The sequence below is a fragment of the Polypterus senegalus genome, chromosome 4 (genome assembly GCF_016835505.1).
Source record: "Polypterus senegalus isolate Bchr_013 chromosome 4, ASM1683550v1, whole genome shotgun sequence".
NCBI lineage: Eukaryota > Metazoa > Chordata > Cladistia > Polypteriformes > Polypteridae > Polypterus > Polypterus senegalus.
Genome location: NC_053157.1, coordinates 58,826,134 through 58,852,148, shown reverse-complemented (window position 1 = coordinate 58,852,148; position 26,015 = coordinate 58,826,134). Strand labels below are relative to the sequence as shown.

Below are 26,015 nucleotides of genomic sequence, written 5' to 3'. Positions count from 1 at the left end.
TCACTGAAGGCTTATAAGTTAGGAGTTCTTGAGAGGGACTCTGATGGTAACAGTCTTGACTTCTGTATACTCTTGTAGACCATATTCTCCCCTACAAAAGAGCAAATTGGAAATATAAGGACAAATTAAACTCTGTCCACCCGTTATCCAAGTAGTTTACTCCAGTTTACGGTCAATATTATCTTTGAAAAATCAGGAACAATGCAGGAATCCAGCCTGGATGGATTGCCATTCCATCAAAGGCACAATAACTCATATGCCCACACTCATTCATGTCAGTTAACTTAACTTGCTGTAATGGAGGAAAATAAAAACACCTGGAGAAAAACATGCAAAACCCACACAATCAATGTTTGAGCCAGGATTTGAACTTAGGATGCTCAAATGCCCTACTTGTGTACGTTCAGTGCTTTCTTCTGGCTGAGTGTCTGGGCAGGCAGTGTGGTGTAATAGTTAAGGCTTTGGACCTCAAACTCTGAGAGTTTGGGATCAGATCCTACTTCTGGCACTGCGTCATCCTGAGCAAGTCACCTGCTTGTGCTCTAATTAGGGAAACAAAAAGGAAATGTGACCAATTGTATCATAAATGTTGTAATTTGCCCTGGATAAAGGTGTCAGGTAAATGTAAATGAACCTCTATTCACTAGTGCTCCCTGTCTCAAGTATGCTCATGTAAAGCCTACTTCTTGGACTCTGTCATTTTGAGGTGCTTTGCTTGCCTCCTGTCTGCTTTTATGCTTCCCTTCTTTAAGGACAACTCTCAGCATGTCTCCTGTGCCTTTACACCTCCCTGTGTGTCTCACACTTGCTCTTCCTTTTTTGATTGCGTCACACCAAAGCCAAACTGACAAATCAGATTGCTTCGAGGGACAGGGTGCAAACACACACACACACACACACACACAGACGTTAATATATTATTATATAGTAGATTATGCTCTTTCTTTGGTTTTATTGGCCCTAGTAGACAATACACTGTCATCTTTCATTCTCAGCAAATGTACTTTTACTGTTTGGTAACAATGAAATGTTATTCTGCATGACATATGTATAATTTATTGTGCTGTGCAGTTTACTTACAATGGAACCTATTGTATTTGCAATATCAAAGAACAGACTCTTGTTAATTTACTTTAACTTGACACTCATGGTTTTATTGCCTACCTGGATTGTACAAAATTTTACATACTAGCTGTGTTTGAATACACTGATAGAAAAGTAGATTTTTGGAAATAAATATATACCATATTTGTTTGCAGAATGTCATAATTGTCTTTATTTGCACATGTACATCGATGGAAGATTTAATTGTGTCTCCCCACAGCATATGATAAAGTGTAAACTTGAATGTTTTCAGTTAAATTTCCTAACTTAATAACTATCCTATATAGTGCCTCATCATTCTCTGATTCCATGTTTTCCTGTCAAAATTCAGAGGTCCTTAGGGGTTCTTTAGCAGTGCAACTCTTTGATCCAGAAGAATGTCTTCTTGTTTTCTTAAATATGCTTTTGTCTTTTTTTGTAATATCAGCTGCAATGGTGCTGCATGTTGGTGTTGAACTATATGACGTTTGTTACATCAGTAAACACAGCACATTTGTCTTTAACACTAGAATTAACAGAGCTTACGAGAAAACTCATAAATCCGGCCCACCTTAAATCTGTTCGCACCTCTCTGTCAGCGTCTTTTGTTCTTTAAATGTGCTGATTAAGACAAGCAGCAAGCAGCCTGCTATTCCATCCCTCCCACCGTCGCAGAACATTAACAAACTTCTCCCAACTCTTGCCTTGTTTGATTATCTGGGAGTGAACTGCTGGAGTGGAAATAATAGATCATTATTTGGAACACATACAGTTACTCCCAGTTTCAAATAAAAACTAACAGCGTCAGATCCCTAGGTCGAAGTATGTATCGTGATTGTGAAGTGAAGTGAAAAAAAGGGTAACTTTTACAAGTATAGTACTATATAGATGTACATGGTCTGTTACAGACACAAATCAAATGTATGTGTGTACTGTATAATATTAACAATAAGAGCAGCTGACTAGTGAAAATATAGGAGGCAGTAGGGATCGAACCGGGGACTCCTGATTACAAGTCAGCAAATCTTACTGCTTCACCACAGAAGCTGTTATATCATCCTTGAACCTTTTGTGAAAGTGTTTATTTGATCTTTGGACTTCAGGCTTCACACATTCTATAGTTTATGCCTAGATTTTGTAACATTTACTACTAAAATATGAAAAAGTTTCTGTTTTAACCACGTGTTTACACAGATTACTGTAGAAACAGAACACACATGAAATGCATGTGTCCCAAATAACGATCTATTATTTCCATTCTAAAATTCCAGCAGTTCCCTCCCAGATAATCAAACAAGGCACAAGCTGGGAGAAGTTTGTGAACGTTCTGCGACGGTGGAGGGGGGATGGAATAGCTGGCTGCTTGCTGCTTGTTTTAATCGGCACATTTACAAGACAAAAGACGCTGATGGAGAACTGCAAACGGATTTAAGATGGGCCGGATTTACAAGTTTTCTCGTAGGCTCTGGTAATTCTAGTGTTAAGGTAAAAGTGCAATTAGGGTGTTTACCTTTCATGAAAAATAATGAAAGCTGAATAATGTTGCAATGCTAACTTCTCATTAAAATTTATAAACTGAAGCAAAAAAGAAATTGTTGAATGGGTCTGTGTAAAGAATAGCAAAAATCATATATCATCAAACATAAAATGCAAAAGTGTTGGTCCATCTCTTTATTCTTTCATGTTAAAGAAGAATCATGCAAACTGTTCTAGACAACTAATGTAATATTAGAAGTTATAATGCATTTTCTTGTTCCACAGCATTGCCATTTCTGCATATAAGTAATCTACTGATCATCTAAAACTGGCCTGCCTTCAAAAACAAAACATAAAAATCTGAATTTAACTTACTATATCTCAATTTGAAAAAATCATACTCACATCTCTCGTCCATTTCCAGACATTTTAAACCCTCCAAATGGAGACTGACAGCCCATGGCATTGTAGCAGTTAACCCTATAAAGATAGAATTTTGCATCTGCATTAGTGCTAATAGAAAGGAGCAAGCTAACGGGTAGCATAATAAAGAAGCTTTAAGGGCTTGCTATAATGCATCTATTATTGTTATTTAACACAAGCAAAGGCTTTCATTACATCTTGCTACATTCCAGGAACGATTAATCGACACACTGTAGGAAGCCCTCATATAAAGGTGACACTAGGTAATATTGCATATGAAGAATGAAATATGCAATTACATGTGTACTGTATAATTAGTTTATCTTTATAACAAGCATAAGAATTAAATAATTAACTGGATGAATTATACAAAAACTCCGTACTTACTGTATTGAGCACACCAAGGAGCAAAGGAGCACACTAAATTATAAATTATGTCGAGTGATGGATCTCTGTTTCACTTTCCGGCCAGGACACCAGAAATATGAAGAGGATTATACAGTTTATAAATGAGGTTCATAAATTGGCAAATGTCTACATTAAACACTTTCCCTTTCTGTGTTGGACAGAGTAGTTTTAGCGCTGCTTCTGCACAGTAAGGGGACCTGGGTTCCCTCCCTGTGTGGAGCTTGCATGTCCTCCCCATTTCTTGGTTTCCTCTGGGTGCTTTGGTTTCCTCTGACAGTCCTAAGACATGCAGGTTGGGTGGAATGGTGATACTAAATTAAACCTAGTGTGTGGTTGGAGGATGTGTGTGTGTGTGTGTGTCTGCCCTACGATGTACTGGCATCCTGTCTAGAATCTGGTCCTGCCTTGTGCCCTGTGGAAGCTGGCATACACTCCAGCACCTCCTGATGCCCTGTTCAGGACTATGCAGGTTAGAAAATGGCAGAGTGACCTTCTATATTGTGATCTGAATACAGCAATAGACTTACTTTCACAAATAACCCAAACACACTTGTTGAAATAAACAAAATGATAAATGTATTTATAACCTAAGGATAAAAGAAAATGGATTTATATTAGTATATATCTATATCTATATCTATATAAATGTATAGACAAAAGACAATAAAAAGCAACATAAAATATAAAATTACAAACATTTAACTGGACCTTTTTCTCTCCTGCAGAAAAAAGCACATGTTTTATGAATTATATCTCTTGGCTTAGATAGGTCTATTTCCCTCTAATAGAAGAAGGCACATCATTTATGAATTCTGAGCTTTCAATTCATGTGGTCAAACAGGCTAAGTTCTTAACCTAGTTAGTTAGCTCTGTTGACAGCACTGTGTTGTTTGCTTGCTCACAGCTGGTCTGCATTTGCTTATCTAATCCCCCAACCACTGTGTGTACATGGGTTTGAATTCAGAAAGAAACTTAATAACAGCTTGACCTTATCCTTCACAAGGATACTACCTCATAGTTACAGTTACACCAATGCCATAATACAAATTGTTGGCTTTGCCATAACAAATAAGTTACAATTTATAGTGCTCAGAATCAAAGTAGATACCCTAAGTAGGTCGACTTTCCACAGACACATGAAACAGTCTTCAACATGCTTTCTTTCTTAGGTTTAGGAGATTTTATCCTTCTTCGTCTTGGTCACACCTTTTGGCTGTAGAAGGTACTTCAATGTCTTTTTGAGGATCAAATACACCATGTCAGTCTTCCTGTTGCTAGCAAAGCTGCACCTGCTGGGTTGGCTGGTGATCAGTCAGTCCCTATCATTAGCAAATTGAACGTGTGGCTTTGACAAATACAGTCTCTCTCTGCTTGTGCATTTGCTATACCTCAGCAAGGTTTGGACAGATCTAACCCTTGTCCAACTCCAATACAGATAAGTCTTACACCCTAACAGTCAATCACAGTTGCACTTCAGAGTAAAGAGATTGTTTCAGCCTCTATAGACTATGGGGTCCAGCTATGAACAGCCAAAGATACAGCCAAGGTGACCATAGGAAACTTGATGAGAAGAGATACTATCTGGATTTTACAATAGTTTTTAAAAGAAGGAAAGGTCTGTCTGTCAGTGGCACATTACTCATATCCTATTACACATACTTGAGTTTTAGTCCATCGTTCGATCTTGGGTGTTGAGTTGGAACTTCAGAGAGATGACTCATTTGGTCTAGTATCATTCATCTTATCAGATAAGTCACAAAGACTACATTCCATTAAAGGGCCCCTTCCTGGAAACTTAAACTTTTGGGATGACATTAACTGTCTGGCACTGGCTTTTAAAGTCAGGACTTGTACACTAGCCATATAAAAATGGATAATTTCAGTCCATTCTACAGTGGACTAAGACTTTTCAGTTGAGGAAAAACATTGATGTGCTAGTGTGATATACAAACTAAACTACAACTAATTTCTCATTACGCTCCCCAATCCCACCTGTTATTATTACAAATTTTGTCATTAATGCTTTATATGTGATTTTATGTCCAAGGCTACCTGAGAAATACAGGTAAAATCCCATTACCATGAATATCTTTACAACGAAATTTTCATCACAATGAAGTATTTTTATGATCCCGAGAGCTACCCCATATGACACGAGTCTATAGAAATCTTGTTACTATGAAGTACATTCAGCAGCTACTTTCATTAAAACGAAGTGCACAAAAGACCTTGAAATGCCTGAATGAATCATCTATAGAGCAGTTAGTTCTGTGGCCTCAGCTCAGTTCTGCACAACGATCCCCAAACAGAAACACTGTCATTTTTTTGTCTTTATTCGAACTTTCCTCATACTGCCTTTTTTTTTTTGCTATTTTTGTTTTCTGTGGTTTTCAGTGATACCTTTTGCTTATTGCTCCCCAACATTTGATAAACATCTATTGGAATTTAACTCATTGTCACCCTCCTATAGAATTGGCAGACATGAAAAACCGATAACAGTTTATATTAGAAAACAAGAACTTTACATTTTTGCAGCTCTCGTTTGCAGCAAAAAGAAAAAAGATGTTGCCAGTAAATTCGGAATTTCGCCATCAACACTGTCAACTTTCTTGAAAGACCGAGCAAAAAAAGAAGTAATATCTTGGGTTGCAAAACGTATGCAAATTGCTGCACTTGTGGTTCAGTGATGCTCATTCAAGAAACATTCCTATTAATGTGGCACTCATTCAAGAAAATGTGAGGTTTGTAAACTCTCTTGGTACCTCCCCCAACTAGACAGCACGCCAAAGAGCATCCCGAAATGCGATCTCCGCGTCTGTACAGGGCAAAAGCAGGCTCACAGCTATGCTGTGTCTCTCCACCAAAGTAAATAGAAAAGATCTCGATGGGTGATGCAAGGTTAGGAGCATTGTACATTGTAAATGCAGATAATAGGATTACTTGGTCACTGACCTGGCCACAACCCTGCCTGACAGCTGTGTCTGTGTATAGTAGAGTGGCAGATCACGCTACAATAAATAACTGTACTGTTCCTGTTTCAAGCTGAATAAAGCTGGTTCTGCTAATGTACTGAGACTAAGCCTCGTGTTTTGGGGTGCAAGACAGGGACTCATAGCGTGACCCCAATCTTTTAAGATTTGCTTCTGTTGCGGCTCTCTGCACCGCTGTGAGCCTGCTATTCCCCTGCTCCAGCAAAGGACAATCTTCCACAGACGCTGAAATCCTGCTTTGGGATGCACTTCAACATGTCGTTCCCTTTGGGTGGGGAGTGGGGGGGATCCCAAAAGTGTTCAGAAACCTCACAATATGAAGAAGAAGAAAAGGATGATTCGGCTACTGATAGATAACTGTGCTACACACAACATGCTTCAACATTTAGATAATGCTCATGGTAAATTTCTCCCACTCAATTGCACAGCAGTGCTTCAGCCATTGGATTTGGGCATCATTTGCACCCTGAAAGTGTATTATGGCAAGGAAATGCTGAGAAAAATTCTCGTCAGCATAACTTGTAGGCAGGAGGAGATTAAAATTAACGCGAAAGAAGCTATTGAAATGATTGCAAATGCCTGGACACAAGTTTTAAAAAGCACTATAGTAACAAATACAGAATCTCATTACAACAAAATTTTCGTTACAACGAAATATTTTTTAGGTCCCTGGGAGTTCGTTGCAATGGAATTTTACCTATATACTAAGATTTTTGCCTCAAATTATGCAAGTCTAGGGCATTCCCTAACTATATCTTTTAATGAATCCGAAAGATTATTTTTGAGGCAAAAAATCTTCACAAATACTATATATGGAAAATTGATAAATTATGCTTTTGACATTTTTAGTATTAAATCCATATCATGTGGGTATAGTAAAACTGCAAAATACTCTACAGAGATTTCTTAACATATAAATCCAGTTACACAATAAACACTATTAATTCCATTAATTTTGAGGTGCTTTGCACTTTCTGTGTTGAAAGGAAAACAGCAGCAAGATGTATACTTCAAAGGCAGCAACAGATGACAGGGATCAACAGTGTCAAATGCTGTGGGTAAATTAAGCTGTACTAATATGACAGCATGGCCGTTGACAAGAACTTGTAAGATATATAATTATGTAGTGTCGAAAGGGCAGTCTTAAGGCTATGAAATGTGCTAACTATGGCAGTAAAAATCACATATCACCAAAATCCCAGGGTCCCTGTGGGAGAAAGGAAACAGTAAGATGAGTGGTTCTGCTAATACATAATAAATCAATTATCCATGGAGCCTTGCTGTAGATTCTCTAAGGCGATTTTTTGTTTCTTTTATTAAACTATGTTAACAGAATAACAATAAGTAGTCAAGTGTTATCTATCATGTATTGCCAGAAGGCACATTGATGGAAATAAAAAAGACTGTAGCAAATTTAACAGTATAAGTGAAAAGACAAATTTAAAGAAAGATTCAGATTTACAATATTTTCTAGGTTACTTTGGCAATGTAAAGGAAAGGTAAGACAGCCCATTTTCTCTTTATTTATGCTGTATTCATTATTATTAGTAGTAGTATTATTATTGTTATTATTATCCTTAGTTTCTTCTTTTATTGTCTATGATTTTATTTTACATCTAATTTCATATATCTGAGAGTGATTGACTGCAATGGGACTTTCTCAGGGACAAGTATTAATAAACATTAAATTGCCTAACTCGTTGTTTTCAAACTTATGTTAATATGGCTAAATTATAAGATTATTATTATAATTTTCTATTCAATATCAAAGCAGAGGTAGAAGTTAGATGCAAAACATATGTGCATGGATGGATGAATGAATATCAGATTAAGGCAGTAGAATTAAATGACATTAAATTGGCAAACCTTTGTTATTCTTTTTACTTTTTTAATTATAGTATTTTCTGTTTTAGATTTAATTTGTCCTTTTTCTGATCCCACTATTTTCTCTGCAGGATTATGGAGAGCAAGAGCTTATCACAGTAATGCCGGGTGCAAGGTAGGAACCAGCCTTGCATAAGTCAGCAGATCATCAAAGGGCGCAGTCACATAGCCATACTCACCAACAGCAGAGAGCAACCAATTAAATTAATGCATGTCTTTGGTATGTGGAGGGAAACTGGAATAACAGGTAATGCCATATGGACACTGAAAAATACGCAAACTCCACGTGACAGTGATTGGCATTAAAAGTCCCAGAAACCTGTAGGCATACTGTAACTGCTATTCCAAGGCATAGTACTAATCTAGGAAGAGGCGTTTTACTGTTTCACACTTAAAGATTGCTGTGTTTAAGAGTTAGAAAATAGGAATTAAAGAGCCAATGTGCTTCTGGATTAGGAATTATGTTTGTCTAATACAGTCCAAAGAAATACTGCTAAAATAATTAGTGACTCTTTATTGTCCTCGTAATTGTATGTGAATGAATTTGGCCTGTAACAAGAAGTTGTCCGATCCAGGACTTATTGTTATGCCTTACTGGAAATGCAGTATACATCAGAATAAAATAACATATATTATAATTGACCTCCGCAAAATGTTATTCACACTTACCAGACTGTGCCAACTTCGAGTGATGAAGCAATTGTTAGTGCCTTATTAATGTCTTTTGTAAACACTCCCGCTACCAAACCATAGCAACTGTTGTTGGATCGTTTAATGACTTCTTCTAGTGTTTGAAACTTCATAATTTGTTGAACAGGGCCAAATATCTAGAATTAAGGCAAATAAAATGAAAAATTTAAAGAAAAAATAACAACTTTTTAAAATGAATTAAGTTTAAGAGAAACTTAAAAAATTGGATGCAATGTCAGATGGAGATTTATACACTCAGTTGTGTGAAATGGGGATACAAAATCCAATGGAGTTCAAGTTTCTTTATCAGAGAGAGAGAAGATCCTGGTTTTTCTCCTGTGGGTACATCCCAGAATATGGTCTATGCCATAAAGGGTAGCATACACTGCATATGTTTAAACAAGTGATACACTGACATTATATTGATGCAATTTCCAGATTTAAAGGACAGAACACTTCTTAGGTCTCTATCCATTGGCATGCTAAAAATTCTCTTTCGTTTTCACAGTTCCTGCAATTACATTTCCTGTTATAATAAAGTGATTGAGATGTAAAGTTGATGGAAAATCAGCAGTGAAAAATATCTTCACAATACTGTCACAGCTCTTACATAATATTAAAGAAAGTTCCATAATATCCACTAACAAAAAGAAAAATCAAAACAGTTCTTGCTTATATTGCTTCATATTCTTCATATTCAGCTTAATCCTAAACTCAATGTCACCTTACACAAATTTTCTAGTGATTTTTCAGTCACAAAGTTCATTTATATAATCTTAGAGGGTTGGGTACAGTTGTGGTGCGTTACTGTGACTGTCAGTTGTATAGTTTGACATTGCCAGTGATTCAGTCCAACAAATCTGTAACTCACACCGACATGTCTTAGCAGGGAATTGTGTGTGTGAAAATGATGAACCAATGAGTGCTCAGCCAAAAGTACAGTGCAAGTAATACAACTATAAGGAATAAGTAACACAGGTATTTTGGACCTCACAAACAGAACAGAGGCTCATTGATCTGATGTCTTGTGTTTCATGTGCCATGACAGAATGGAAAAAAAACATCAAGATTGCAGCTGAACTTCCCATATCTGTAAAGCATTTGTACAGCATCGGCTCAGTTAAGTCATGTTATTGGCTCCCAGAAAAATGGTTGTGCTCACTTTGGAAATGTGAAACTGGGCTGTAAAGTCATCACAAACTCACCTGCAAGTTTTATTCATGTACTCTGAAATCCTTATATGACAAGATTAGCGTAAGTAGTCATCAAGTTTGATATCCCCTCTGATCAGAGGTTGTGTAATGTGACATTGCTTTAAGCTTCATGTCTTGCTTGCCAATGCTTAACCAAATTATTACCCACTCCTTTTGACCTGTTTTTTTCTTTTTACATGTACAAAGTATTACATGGTTATCTATGTGAATGTATTCTCCATTCATTATTCCCACCTACTGCTTTGGTCCGCTTACACTCAGTGGAATCCTTCATGCCCACCTGCAGCCAGACACTGAGACATGTAAGCAGTGGAGATTCAAAGTGACATTGACCTAGCTCACAAAATTACAAGACCTTGAAATTCTGTTGCTGTTTCAGGCCATTACGTCAATTTTTTTGGGTTCACTCATTATCTTTTACCACACTTGTTATTTTATTTTCTGTATTTCCTATAGAGCTCAGCAGTTCAAGTTTTGCTGTTTGAAGACATTAGTTTTGGGATTCTTTCTAACGGTACTTTTTATTTATTTCATTTTGTGTTGTTATCTTTTTATTGATTATGAAAGGCAAAGCAATGCAATCATACATTATGAGGTCCAACACAAAAAATGAGACTGTACCTAACTCTTTTTATTTAACAAATTAAGAAAATTAACTACGATCACCTTCAAAATAGTTCCCTTCTGAGTTGACACACAGCTGCATACAATGCTGTCAACATTCAAAGCAATTCCTCAGATAATTTTCTGAAAGGCCATTGAGGATCTCCACTATTTTTACTCGTACTTTCACATCTTCTCCCAACAAAAAATGGGTTCCTTTAAGCACAGACTTGTGCCATTGAAAAACGTGTGCACGAGACATGCAATCTTCACAATAATTCTCAGTCAATAATTCAAAAGTTTCTGTCACGGATTTCTTTGGTTTCGTAAGAAACTTGATGTTAACTTGCTGTTCACTCTTGCACTCTGACATTTTCCAAATGAGGGTAAGAAAACTTGTATATTTGAACATGCATCTACTCGTACTGCACTGAAAAAAGTATAACATTGATGTTGTTCATTCAACGTAAATTTTCTCTTTCAAGCAACTTAAGATTAGTCATTTAATGTTGTAGCTTGAAATATTTGGTTTCAGATCTCAATCAAAGTAAAAAAAAATTGTTTGTACCAAAGTAAGTTATGTTGGAGGGAATAAACATAAAAATCCTATTTCAGTTAACCTAATATTTTAGGTTGTTCATGTGTTGTGTTTGAGGGGCTGTTTGTATTTTCTTCCGGTCCAGTGTGCTGGCTTTCCAACTGCCAAAAAAGAAGAACACTTTCCTGAGTGGAGTGGACGTGGCTATACAGGTCTGTTCATTTTCAGCAGCAGACTTTTATAACGGAGGATTTCTGGTAAGTAACCCTGTTTCTCAACTGTTAATTTTAAGTAAAATAACTTGTAATAAAACCTACTTTCAAGAAAGCTGTAGAAGCGTTTAATAATTTTTTGTTGTATATTTAAGATTATATTTGCACTAGATTTTTAAATAAATGTAAAAAGTACAGAATTGGAATGTGTTATGTTCATAATGTTTCTAATAGCATAAAAACACAGGTTACGATCAATAAACCATTTTAAATTGTAACAACTTAAAAAATAGATTTACTTCAGTATAAAACAAGTGATTACACCCAATCACTCTAAATGATTTGCCTCAACTTAAAAATTGTGGGATCAATAAGCTAAAAAGAATTATATTGATTCAGATTGAAAATATTAAGTGTGAATCGTTACCTTAATTATTTTAAGTTGAATGGAGGTTATATTTTTTTCAGTGTGAGTGAAAACGATCCAACTGAGCCTTTTCTCACTGTAACAAGTTAGAACGTGCAATACCCATCTCTTTGTTTATCCCCTCCCATTCTTGGTTTCTGAGCTGTACTGTTTGTCTTGTTTGTTTGTTTTTTGTGTCAGACCTCATATATTATGAAAAAACATACAATAGTATATTTTATTTTTTATCACCCATCCTCCACACTAAATAATTTATTTGGAATCAATAACACAATAGAAACATTTAACCACAGCTGTAGAAACTAAAAATTTGATCAACGAAAAAAAAAAAGTATGTTTAATTATGTATCATATTATCTCTGTTATAAAGTATATGGATATGCAACTACATGTAACTGAAAATAGTGTCAGAGGGGGGACATTTTTTGTACACTGGGTGTTTCCATTTCACTCTTAGGCAAAGGAACATGTAAATATTACATTTAAAACACAGTAGATGAAGTGGCAATAGGTGCCCATTGTTGGGACGGGGGTGAGAAGTTAAAAGGCAAATTTCCTGGGTAATCCCGTTACTGATTATTGTTATGGCTGTCTACAGGATATAGGTATTTGCTGTCTTACAAAAGAATCACCGCTTTGAAGTTTTAACTAGTTAAATATGCAAACAATATAAAATTGTGATAAAAGAACTGCTCCTTCCTTGGAAAATGTTTGTATTTACCTGACTTGGAAATTAACATGTCTGAGAATATTGGTTTCTAATCAGCATATGTGTACTCATTGATAGTTGCTAACAATACATTTTGTTAACTTGTGTTTGCACTATTTGTAAAACCCAGGAAATTTGGATGTGCCATTGTTTAATTCATCGTCCTGTTAATCTAGGCAGGGACTGAAGGATGAGATTTAAACTTCTGGGCAGGAGCAGGCAGGGAGAGGAATGGTCCACTGAGAACTCTGCCAAGACACTCGCACAGAACACAGGGGCTCGCAGGCAGGCAAGGGTGCGTGGCTGGTGCAACGTGAGGCACAAGGACGGCAACACTTACCTCCAGGGAGGAAGAGACAGCTCCACAAGAAGATGGTTGTGGGTCCAGCGAGAGAGGGAAGCCACATGAAAGGACCGGGCAAAGCGGCCGAGAGATGCTGACAGGGATTCCACGATTTTGACAAAACTTCTGTTGGGAAATGAGTGTCCGGTTAACAGAGTGCATCCGTGGACAGTTGGACGATTAATTGTTGGGGTAACACAGTGTGCAAACTGGACTCTGCACCACTGAAGGTTGTATCCTCCAATCCTTGTTTTCAATCGACTTTTAGAGTGTGGACTGTGTGCTTTCCTTTTTTAAAAAAATGAATTTCATTCTTGATATTGTTAGATTTTTTTATGTTCATTTATCTTTTTAAATTACTTTATTGTCTTGTGTAATAGAAGTTTCTGTTGCTTTTCCTGAAATTACTGTTGTTTCTTTCATTGTGTGTTTACTCACTGCCCAATTTAAAGAAACCTGTGTGGTATTATCGGTAAATTTTAAGAGTTCCCAGTCTTTTAATAAAACTGGGTGGCACAGTCGGATATTTTAATGGTGTCTAAGTTAGATTACCTGTGTGACCTGACACCTGTCACAATAGTAAGTACTGACTGTCATGTCAAGAAAATCAATGCATTATGACACACTTTTCTATTCTAGAATTTTTCAGAATGCTGCTGTTCATCTGCAAGTCCAATCTTTTCATTATGAACTTGTTACCTTTCAGGAACCAGACAAGACTAGTTTATGCTTGTATTTTAGGATGACATACTGCATACTTATTCTCACCTTGAGCCCAATTAGGGCCCCAAGACCAATCTTCATATTAGTTATTTCTAGATTGGAGAAAGGGGAGTGTTTGTGTGTGTCGGTTGTGTACATTTTTGTAACAATAATCAAGTGAGAAAATGATCACAATTGATAACTATAAATAAACAGACATGGAGCAAAGTGAAGATAAGAAGCCGTACATGCCGGATAGAAGTCGGAATGATAGAGGTGTTCCCAGTAGTGCTAAATGCAGTAAAGCTGAGTTAGGTTCTTGTAAACTGGCCAACATTTTGGTTATTGTCTTACAATAAACACATATGAAAGAAAAAGGGCTTAACTACAAGTTCTGTTTGTGAGGAATCTTTATTTCCATCTCAGTACTTATTACATTATCATCACTTAGCTTTAAACTACTGGATTTTTGCTACAATCCTTTTTGTAACAGCAAACACGGTAAAGCAAAGAAGGTGGAATAAAACTAACTTGACCTTTCATAATAATCCTTGTAGGTATATTTTGTCAGATATTCACTTAGTTGTAGAATTCCTTTATCCAAGCAGTAGCAGCTAAATAAAAATGATAGTAGAACCAACCTTCCTTCGTCTTTGATCTAAACAGAAGTGATCTACTCAAATAAGAACACTTCCTTTTTCAAGTAAATGAGGATATAACTCTATTTAATTTCGTAAAAGAGGGGCAATTGAAATATAAAGAGGATTACTCTGAAAAAAAATTGTAGCTTTACAAAAATATTAATTATATAAGCATTAACTTTTGTAGTCAGCAATATATTTATATTGGTCCAATTGGAAACTACAATGATTTCGGTTTTTCTGTGTTTTTGCTTTTTAGTATTGACATCACTGTTTGTAGATCATGTATAGTTATGCTGAAAATTCTGCTGTTTTCTATATATTATTTATAGATAAAGTGTGTTGTCACATTTTCATTAAGAGCAAGAATACATTTTGCCAATTAATGGCAGAATTTTAGTCAAAAACAAAAAGAAAAGTTCTTTCTTTCTTTCTTTCTTTCATGCTACTGTGTTGTCATTGTATAAAAACCATACCTCTTCTTTGGCTATGCGCATGTGATCTGTGACATCTGAAAAAACAGTTGGCTGAATGAAGAGGCCTTTGTTCCCCCAAGATGATCCACCATATTCAAGCTTTGCTCCCTCCTTCTTTCCACTTTCAATCAGCTCCAAAATATTGTCAAACTGCTTTTTATCAATCTACAAAGATATCAGGATAAAAGGGCTTTATACTGATAAACTGATTTATTAAAACCTGTGAAAAACATGAAACGGACAGGCATACTGTTAATGGTCTCCTAGGCAAATACTTAAAAATACAAATACAGGTGTAGTACCTGCGGTCCCTGATCCACTCCTGGATTAAAGGGATCCCCAAGGACACACCTCTTGGCACGCTCCACACTTTTGCGAACAAATTCTTCATAAATTGACTCCTCCACAAATATTCGAGATCCTGCTAGGCAACACTGCCCATTGTTGAAAAAGAGACCAAGGTGGGCCTGTTCTACAGCATAATCCACTGCATTCATGAAGGAAAAAAACAAACCAACAGGAATTCCTTTTTTAGATAGGAGAAAGTAGGGTGAAATGACACCTTTTAGACAGAGAAACATGTTTTGCTTGAACAAAATAATACAAGGGATTGGCAAACAAAGCTGGAAAACAGTAGAGTGGAAAAGTAAATAAAAACTTAATGTAGCTCTGGGCCTAACTATGCAAGTCTTGAGCCTGGTCTACCTTGTGGGATGAACTTACATACTTACATCATGTAACAATCACTCCCTTTTACCACTCCTCACACTCTGTTTCTCCCGCTTTTTCCTTGACTATGGCATCGCTTCCTCCCAACTGTTGAACCTTTACCCTGATCCACCCCCTGCCCAACCGTGCAATCCTGTCACATACTCTTGGTGAGATATTGGACTGGCCAGGCCTTGTGAACTTCACAAAAGAAGATGTGAGCTTATCTTGCTTCTATGAACACAAATGTAGTCAAAAAAGGAGAACTTCATTACCACAAGTTTTATGTAAGTCAAATTTTATGGAAAACTATGGGACAGAAAGGACTTTAAGTGTGAATAAATAAAAAAGTGGTGCTCTGTTCCTTTTTTACTTTCAAATATCATCTCATAATTGGTTCACCCAACTATTGGTCATTTAACAGCAACACAAAGCTGTAAAAGTAAGAAAAACATTTAACGTCTAAATTCAGCATGTTCATCCAGACTCAATATAATTATAGAATAATTAATAGTTACTTAGGAACCCTTTATTGGCAGTAAAATCCCTACAAACCAATCAGCATCATGAGCAGACAGTCAAGATTACTAAAACTCTACACATATTCATACTAGCTATACATGTAAAAGCAATTAAACCTCAACCTACAAACTGAGCTACAATTCATTCAATTAGAAACTCACCATCAGCATCAGCGAATACTATATTGGGGTTTTTCCCTCCAAGCTCAAGAGTTACTCTTTTCAGGTTGCTTTTTCCAGCAGCTTCTTTTATCAGTTTTCCAACCTAAAAAAGAAGCATGATGACAGGGCAGAGACTTATTGAACTAATATTTTAGTAGTAACAGTAGAAGTGGTGGTAGAGGTAGTGGTACTGGTAGTATTATCACATTTACAGAGTACAGTAACTGTATAAAGTATAAGAGTATTTTTTTTGTATCAGTATACTGCTGCTGGATTATGTGAATTTCCCCTTGGGATTAATAAAGTATCTATCTATCTATCTATCTATCTATCTATCTATCTATCTATCTATCTATCTATCTATCTATCTATCTATCTACAATAAAATTCCCACATACAAACAATATCTGATCAAAATGCCACACACACTGACACTCTCTGGCACATTGACAAATAAGAATGTATTAAAATAGCTTCTTTTTATTTAAAAGAAAACATAAATGAGCTTACCTGAAATATTTTAACTGTGAAACACATTTAATTTGTGTCCTTTTATATTCTGCATTTGTTGAAAGTTAAATAACTTTCTATAGGGGATTTACTTTCAGTCTTTATTTGAAATTAAAATGCAGTAGCACAGGCACAAAAGAGGTAAATTTCAGTATATAAAAAGATGCTGCGGTTTCAGTCCTCCAAACAAAAAGATATTTCTTTTCAATACAATAAAAAACAAAATGTAAAATTACATTTTATATGAAAATATCAGGAAGTCTTTAACAGAAGAAGAGTTGTATACTATGATACATTTATTCATACAGATATAACTTGGAGAAACATGTATAAAAGCAAACACTATCCTATATAGTTTAGGATTGTAGTTTATCTTAAATTGGATTAATAAATGTGAAAATATCAAAATTTATATTTGAGATACATTAGATGTAAAAAAAAAAAAAAAAAAAAAAACGCATCCAGTCTTTGAGAAACCTCATATCTTGAAAATATAACATTAGAAAAAAAGTATTTGTTGTTTCAGTCCACACCACTAAGTGAACCTTTGCAAGTAATTGTACTTGTAATTTGATGAAATCATCTAAGTAAATTAATTAATTCAATATAACAGTAATATTATTTCATATTAAACACAGAGATACATGTATTTTAGCAGCCATTTAAATGCCAGCCTAATTTTTAATAAATCCATAGAATTTAATTTCTATTGTTTTCCTGTTTTTTAAGTTACTGTTTGTATTGAATTAATTGTGTAAACATAAAGTATTCATGCAGTAAAGATTTAAGAAATAAAAAATATTTAACTTTTTTTTTGTTTAAAATATACTGAAAAGCTTAAAGTCTCCTGCACAGGCCAGCCCTTTTACCCATGTAATAAAAAGTTAGACTGAGTGAAACTCACTTTTCAATGTTATATATTTAATTATTTCATTGGTCAGAAATGAGTCATAAGTTGCACCTTTCAATAAAATGAAAATGCAAAATACAATAACCTAACAATATCGAAATACGTATATTGCATGCAGGTGAGTTACTGTTATAAGTGCAATCTCCAATTTAGCTTAATTTGTACTGAAGATCTCTAACTTATAGCCATTCAAGAAGAAAATTACAAAAGCTGATCTACTCTATTAATTATACATTAATTACAAATATCTTTTAACAGTAATTTGAATTTGATAGTTCATTGCAAATTCCTTAAAGGCAGTGGTTAAACAAGAACATGCTTTTGTTTGTCAAGTCAGTTTACAATAAAAATTAAACTAAAGTGAATTCCATCACTTGCGTGTTCTAAAAGAAATTCCCTACACAGTTCTCTAGTATTTGAATGTCAAATGTTTGTGAGAAGATTATTAAGCAATAACACCTCTAGCATAGTGAAAAATATGATTTTGAAAATTCTAATGATATCTTCTTCACTGAACAAACTACTAATACTCCTGAACTGCATCCATTGACAGTGAAAATCTGAGTGGATCTACTACTCCTAAGGAAAACAAATAGTTACATCTATACAATTTCTAATCCTTTTATCCAGTTTATGATCACAGAAGAAAATTACCATATTTCAATTTTCAATTTTAACTCCTGCTTGTACGAGGAGTTTTTCAGTAATTTACAAAGTACTATAAAATAATTATCTAATGCTTTATTACCTTTGTTGATCCCGTGAAGGCTACTTTGTCAATGTCCATATGATTGGCTATTGCAGCTCCTGTTACTGGACCATAACCAAGCACAATATTAACTACTCCAGGTGGAAATCCAGCCTGAGAACAAAATAAACAATATCCAAATGTAAAATGCATAAAATTGCTTATGTATATCAATACGAGAACTTTTGGAAATGTTCTGTCACACATTACATGGAACAATATATCTACTATAATCTCAGGATCCATAATTTAAGAGAATATGCTTCATGAACAATACTGAACATACATTTCACAGGCTTTAAAAGTTGAATTATTTATCTATATATTGTGATGTGTGAGTCTCAGTGCTTTAGCAAAACCAGCTTAATTCAGTTTGAAACAGGAACAGCAGGGTTATTTATTAAAGTGGGATTTACCACTCTGCTATACACAGACTCAGCAAATGGGCAGGGTCAGGGCCAGGTCATGTGGCAAAGTTCAATTATTCCCTGCATTTCTAATGTTCCTTGCATCAACCATTGACGACAGTTGCTTATAGCGCGATCTTGATCGGCTCATAGTTGTTTCTACTGCGAACCTTCGATTGCCTCTGTGACAGACAAGCAGTCCTTTAGGGATGCAGCAATACCGCTTCAGTGTGTCGTCCCATTATGGGGGGTCCCAAAAGAGTTAAAAAAACCTCACTATATATATATATATATACGTATATATATATATATAGTATATAGATACACACAGCATAGATATCTTAGGCACACACCATAATGTAGTGCAGAGTAACATGGTTGTTTTTCCATCAGCAAAATATAATAATCCTGTATGCCTTTACTTTGACAGTTCTGTTATGTAATATTGTTTGATTTAAAGCATAAACTATCAGTTTTACATGTGCTTGCCAAAAGTCACTTAATGTGGCTGTTCTGCAGTGGTAAACAAATACATGCAAATAGCTGAAATTTATCCTGCTTTTCAGGTTGCCTAGGAAACAGGAATTTGACACATATATAACCATTTATACATGTTTAGTAACATACTGCCTGTTAAATCTGTGTATTTTTAGCAAATATTAGTGAAACATTAAAAACAAATTAAAACATTATAATGGTTCTGTTATTTTAAATTAAGCAATAGTTTCAATAAGAAAATGTACCACATACCTCTCTGATTCTGTTACTCTAAACAGCATGTTTCAAGAAATCTAATCTTTGACTCTTTATTCATAAAACAAAATAAAGTCTGTTTACTTCAGAATGGCATATTTTAAACTTAAACTTCTTAGTTATCTTTGGTATTTGTAATATATTTTTAAAACATGTTACATCACAAAAATAACATTGGATTTTACCTCTTTGATTAATGATGCCATGTGGAGCGCAGTTAATGGAGTTTGCTCGGCAGGTTTAATGACTACTGTATTACCACAGCACAAGGCAGGAGCGATTTTCCACACTAACATCAGAAGAGGAAAGTTCCACTGCAAAGAGTGTTACAGGTAAGGCAGGTATCCTGCTTTTATTTGCATATAGAATATGATAACAGAACACTGGTATAAAAAAATAAACTAATTTAATTGGATTAATTGTTTTGTCTCTTTTCAGTGATGTACAGATTAAATATCAAAAGAGAATGCTCTTGTGGCGCATTTAGACGTGCATGGTTCGATGTGTTATTTCAGCAGCCACATAATTATATTTTATGACCCCCATTCACATCATCACAGAGGAACAGAGTGTGTTTTGAAATATTTTCACTTGTTGAAAATTTTTCACATGCAGAAGCACAAAAATACCCATAGCAATTGCTTTTTCATGTTTTAATATTATATATATATATATATATAATATATTATATATATTATTACTTCCTGACTACTTACTGCATATGTGCGTGTTTTATGATTTCCAGTGTGTTTTCTAGATGATAATAATAACAATAAAGCAATAGGATGTCAAACATAAAAATACTTACTGGAATGATTTGACCACAAACTCCAATTGGTTCATGTCTTGTAAAAGTAAAATATTCTCCATCTATAATTTTAAAATATACAAAAATATTTTAAACTACAATTATAAAACAAGGTTGCAAAAAACAACATTTATATATAGCTTGTATGATACCAATTTGAATTAACATCATATCTTTTAAATTCCAGGCCTCTTTTTGGCTATTGACATTAAGAAATTATGTATTAGAATTTTAACTACAATAAAAGTAAAATCTGAAAAGATTACAAATTACAAAGTATTGGGTGCTATTTTTACTTTGCCAGCATGCATAAACAGCTGTGACAGACATGTTTATAGTACCTTATATTGTATCATATGTAATTTCATTAAGTCCAATGTGATGAAACAATCCATGATTTGAATTTCAATTTGTTTAAAATTATTTTTAAAAACATGTTAAAACTGATGTGACCCATTCCATTAACCTAATCTCCACTTTTAAAACTAGAGTATGGGCACTGTAAAAAGACGTAAATTAAAAATACTTTAAAACCAAACTTAAACCAAAGAAAGGTCTAACAGAAGTATAGGAGTCAAGTCACCCTTCTCTAATCTACAGTCAATTTCAGGAGCACATACAAAGGGAATTTCTGATCCTGGAGGGCTACAGTGGCTGCAGGTTTTCATTCTAATTGTTTTCTTATTTAGTAATTTAAAGAAAGAAGTTCATTTTCTGCTAATTAACATATTTGGCCTGAATTGTACCTGACTTACTACTTAAGTCTCAGACCCCTTAATTGTTTCTTTTTTCCTTAATTAGCAGCCAAACAATAAGGAGATATGAAGCGAACCAACGAATGACCAGCCAACTTATGACAATCATACAATATCTACAAATAAAGAAAGGTGAAGGCCTCAGTAATGTTTATCTGCTCATGTCCACAAAATGTTTTTGTGGTGGTAACACTTAGAAAAAAGAAAATCTACGATTTTAGAAATGTTTGCTATGTCAGAACGAGACCACCAGCATGCCATGAAATTATATACCTGGTTTAATTAACAACAACTACTACTAATAAAGGAAGTGGTCGGAGTGAAATTTGTTGGAGTTTGAGACCTGGACTTAGCTGGTCATCTGTTGGCTAATTTCACACCTCATTTGTGTCTGGGTGCCATTTAAGGAGAAAAGAAGCAATTCAGAGGATCAAATGTTACAAAAAAGACAATTACAATGAAGGGAAGTCAATTAACAGCAATAAATTAGTCACTGATTAAGAAAGTGGCAGGAAGGAAAACCTGCAGCCACCACAGCCTGTGAGAGGTGGAGTCAGGGTAAGGACTCTGCCTCTGAGGAAACAGAAAACTCGCTTAGCCACTAATAACACAAGTGAGACCAGCACGTCAGCAAAACAAAACCTCAGAAGAAAGACAAAGTCGCTTAGCCACTAACATCGGCAAAATGGTATCCCTTTTACTTTTCCTCCCACCGTTAATACACAAGCGATATGAGCATGTAGACAAAACAAATCCTTTTAGAAGAGAGATGCCCAGAGTAGTTCCTTTCAATTACCTGACACCTCTCCATTTCAATTTTTTTTCTGATGATTTCAATTGTTTCTAGGACTCTGGGCTTTTTACAGCACAGGCTTACACAGCTAGTATATCTATAAATGCTATTTTGAAAAACTAACAAAAAAAAAATAATAACAACTCACTGCTTTAAATTGGCTTTTTTTGTAATTAAGGGTTATTGTTTCTTATTACAATATATATATTTCTAAATAAATTTGTCACTAATCACTACTTTTGTGTTTTACATTTTTCTGCATTCAGTTGGTGCCATCTGCCCAAAGCAAGTTGTAAAATACCCAGAAAAGACTGGGTTTCATTTTGACCTTGGAACCCCCAGAAATGTATTTTCTCCAGTAACCTTGCTGGCAGAAGTTTTTATTTTCCTCCAATCTCTGGCAATTTAACTATGCCATTTGTGTATTAGGCATGAAATTAACTCTTCATTTTTACAGTCTTAAAAAACTTTTAGAAATAATCTTTCTTTGTTTTTCAGTTTCTTTTTTGTAACTCTCTTGAGTTAGGTATTATAATTGTAAAGTAATTTGAACAAATTATGTATATGAAAATAAGTTAAATAAATCAGCACACTTGTTGTTATATTCTTCACACTGGTACACTTATACACTGTAATGTATTCCCTCCTCAAAAATCCTTGACTCTGTAGACTCAAATGAGCATTTCAATACTTGCTTAGATCTTAGATGAGCACATACTTATTACATTCCAGTTCTTTAGCCCTCACTTCTTGCCTGCTCTAATAGGACCACAAAGAACTATAGCTATACTTGTAACACTGGTCCAAAAGCAGGGACCAACCCTGTAAGTTTGCCATTTTGCCTCAAGGCACACTCAGACACTTGCTTTTTTGACAGTTACAGAAACACAAAGTGAACTGACAGCTCTGTAGCTCAGACTCTTGCTACCTGTCTTTTCTCCAAACTCTGGATAATCTGACAATGAGTGTTTAAGAACAACTGCTATTATGTTTAAAGCAGCTAACCAGGAGATGTATTTATTTGTGGAAATAAACTGAAAAATAAGCAAAATTTCTAAGTGAAAGACCAAAAAAAATCAAAAAGAGAAGAAAACCTTTTTAATGGTTGCTAGTGCTTTTTCAAGTCAGAGCATATAACTATAATCCGTAATCACTGTCGGACAAAACACTTATAATATTTTACTAGAGCCAAAAACATTAAAAAAAGGAAAATGCTAAATAAAAGAGCAATGAGTCTAAACTAGAATCTCAAAATTAGAACTAACTTCACTGAACAATTCTGTATCTTGGACCATAAGAGTCCTGCGTGCACCATAATTTATGAATGAGTTTTCTTGACATTAGTCATTGAAGAGACAGACCCCTAACAAACAGGCAATATCCCCTAATAGCCCATTATCTAGTCGTAGTGATGTGAAATACTTGAATTTTAAACAGAAAAAAATATAAATCTCTGAAGCAAAAAAAATTAAACTAAAACTAATATACCAAAAAAAAGATCTGAAGCAAAACAATTTTTCTAAACAAGTTTCCCAATGCCTAACACACACACATGCACACACATCATTTACACGACACCAATTTAGAATTCCCAGTAATCTAAAATCTTAATCTTTAGGAGGCAGGTTAGAAAAGTAGCGGCTTTAGTAAACTTACACTAATGTGGAGATATAACAGGAATTCCACATAGAATTTGACTGGCCAGGGTATCCAAGCTATTCCTCACTCCAGGCTAACAGGCAAACTTTCTACATCTACTGTAATTCATCTACTTTGTAATATGTGTTACTTCAGTCCACTTGTAATGATTGTGGAAACACTTGTTCTTCTTTCCCTCCACTGCCTAGGATCCATGTTCCCTCACTGCTGCTGATATCAAGTCAACCATTTTTTATTCACCACTAAAGTCTTCCTTAATGCATGTCCTTGCAACTACTGTCTATAGCTGTGTGGTATCTTTAACTAGAAGAGTCTCAACATCAAGATATTATTCATCAAACCTACTATTGTAAGAGTGGTGCAATGGTTGCGTTGCTGCCTCGCAGTAAGGAAACCTGGGTTCGCTTCCCGGGTCCTCCCTGTGTGGGATTTGCATGTTCTCCCTGTGTCTGTGTGGGTGATAGATAATCAGTGTGACGTAAAATAATTTATGAACCTCCTGGGCTCTTTTGATTTGAGACAGCTCGTTAATCAGCCTACACATAAAGCAGGTCATACGTTAGACTTAGTGATTACTAAAGGACTAAAAGTTGATATAAAGCAGATCATTGATATTGGTCTATCAGACCATTTTCTTCTACTTTTTAATATAGAAATAATGATAGAAAACACCCATGAGAAGCATATTGTTAAAAAACGCTTCTTTGACTCATCGGCAGCTTTAAAACTTACATTCTAAGCAATCAGTTTGTTTATAGTGCCAACTATAATAGCGAGGATAATGTAAATAGTAAAGTGGAAAGATTTAATACTAAAGTGAGAGCTGCTGTTGACGTAGTTGCACCTGAAAAGACAGTTAAAAAATCTTCTAGCATTGTTATACCATGGAAGACCCAAAGAGTGTCTGATTTAAAGAGGACATGCCGTAGAGCTGAGCATAAATGGAGGAAGACTAAACTAACTATCCACTATGAAATATTAAAAGTTAAAATAACAGAATACAATAACACTGTCCGTCTTGAGAGGCGCTGCTATTTCTCTAAGATTATAAATAACAATGCTAGTAATCCCAGAGTCTTATTCTCTATGATTGATCGTCTGCTAAACCCAGGTAACTCAAAGGAATGCCTCCTAAGTACTTCCAGTAAAACCTGTGAGGCTATTGCTGTATTTTCAACCAAAAAATTAATGATATTAGAAATAACTTAGTATATCTTCCCAACACTAAGGATCCTCCTAAACGCCAACATTCCGTTATAAACAAATTAAACTTTTTCACTAGGATAGATTTATCTGATTTACAAAAAATAATATCTCAATTAAAATCCTCCACCTGCGTCCTTGACCCAATACCAACAAATTATTTCAAAGAAGTATCGGGTGTGCTAATTGATAAAGTTCTTGACAAAGTAAATTCATCATTAGATACGGGGGGTCTACCCAGACTGTCTTAAGACTGCTGTAGTTAAACCCCTACTTAAGAAACATAATCTCAACCCCTCGGCTCTTTAAAATTTTAGACCCATCTCTAACCTGCCTTTCTTAAGTAAAATTCTGGAGAAGGCAGTCATTATGCAGCTAAATGACCACCTAAATAAACATGCTATTCTTGATAAATTTCAGTTGGGTTTTAGAACAAATCACAGCACAGAAACTGCACTCGTTAAAGTAGTAAATGATTTGCGGGTAAATGCAGACAGAGGCCATTTATCTGTTCTCATCCTCTTAGATCTGAGTGCTGCATTTGACACCATTGATCATAATATTCTTAGAAATCGCCTTAGTCAATGGGTGGGCCTCTCTGGCAGTGTCTTAAATTGGTTTGAATCCTACCTGGCAGGGAGAAAATTCTTTGTTAGTTGTGGTAATTACAACTCGAAGACACATGATATCCAATATGGTGTTCCACAAGGCTCTATCCTGGGTCCGCTGTTATTCTCAATCTATATGCTTCCGTTAGGTCAGATTATCTCAGGGCACAACGTGAGCTACCACAGCTATGCTGATGACACACAGCTGTACTTATCAATAGCACTTGATGACCCGATTCTATTGATTCACTAACACAATGTCTGACTTGTATCTCAGAATGGATGAATAGTAACTTTCTCAAGTTAAATAAAGAGAAAACTGAAATCTTAGTGATTAGCAATAATGGATACAATGAGGCTATTAGAAGTAAACTGGATACATTAGAATTAAAAGTCAAGACGGAGGTAAAAAGTTTAGGGATAATTGTTGACTGTAATCTGAATTTTAAATCGCATATTAATCAGATCACTAGGACAGCATTTTTTCACTTAAGAAACATAGCAAAAGTTAGACCTCTTATATCTTTGAAAGATGCTGAGAAATTAGTTCACGCATTTGTTTTCAGTCGACTAGATTACTGTAACGCACTCCTCTCAGGACTACCCAAAAAAGACATAAATCGTTTGCAACTAGTGCAGAATGCAGCTGCT

The 26,015-nt window shown here is 35.1% G+C and overlaps 1 protein-coding gene across 1 annotated transcript in view; it reads right to left on the bottom strand.

Annotated features, from left to right (window-relative positions):
- Nucleotides 1–18: 18 nt before the first annotated feature.
- Nucleotides 19–26,015, bottom strand: part of LOC120528710 (aldehyde dehydrogenase, cytosolic 2-like) — a 36,306-nt gene continuing 10,309 nt past the window's right edge. The window contains exons 5-12 of the mRNA XM_039752866.1: nucleotides 20,347–20,408; nucleotides 18,379–18,492; nucleotides 16,211–16,313; nucleotides 15,122–15,306; nucleotides 14,820–14,984; nucleotides 8,934–9,091; nucleotides 2,965–3,039; nucleotides 19–91 (exon numbers count right to left, since the gene is read on the bottom strand). Of these exons, the coding sequence (XP_039608800.1) occupies nucleotides 19–91; nucleotides 2,965–3,039; nucleotides 8,934–9,091; nucleotides 14,820–14,984; nucleotides 15,122–15,306; nucleotides 16,211–16,313; nucleotides 18,379–18,492; nucleotides 20,347–20,408 (935 nt within the window). The remainder of the gene's footprint in view (nucleotides 92–2,964; nucleotides 3,040–8,933; nucleotides 9,092–14,819; nucleotides 14,985–15,121; nucleotides 15,307–16,210; nucleotides 16,314–18,378; nucleotides 18,493–20,346; nucleotides 20,409–26,015) is intronic.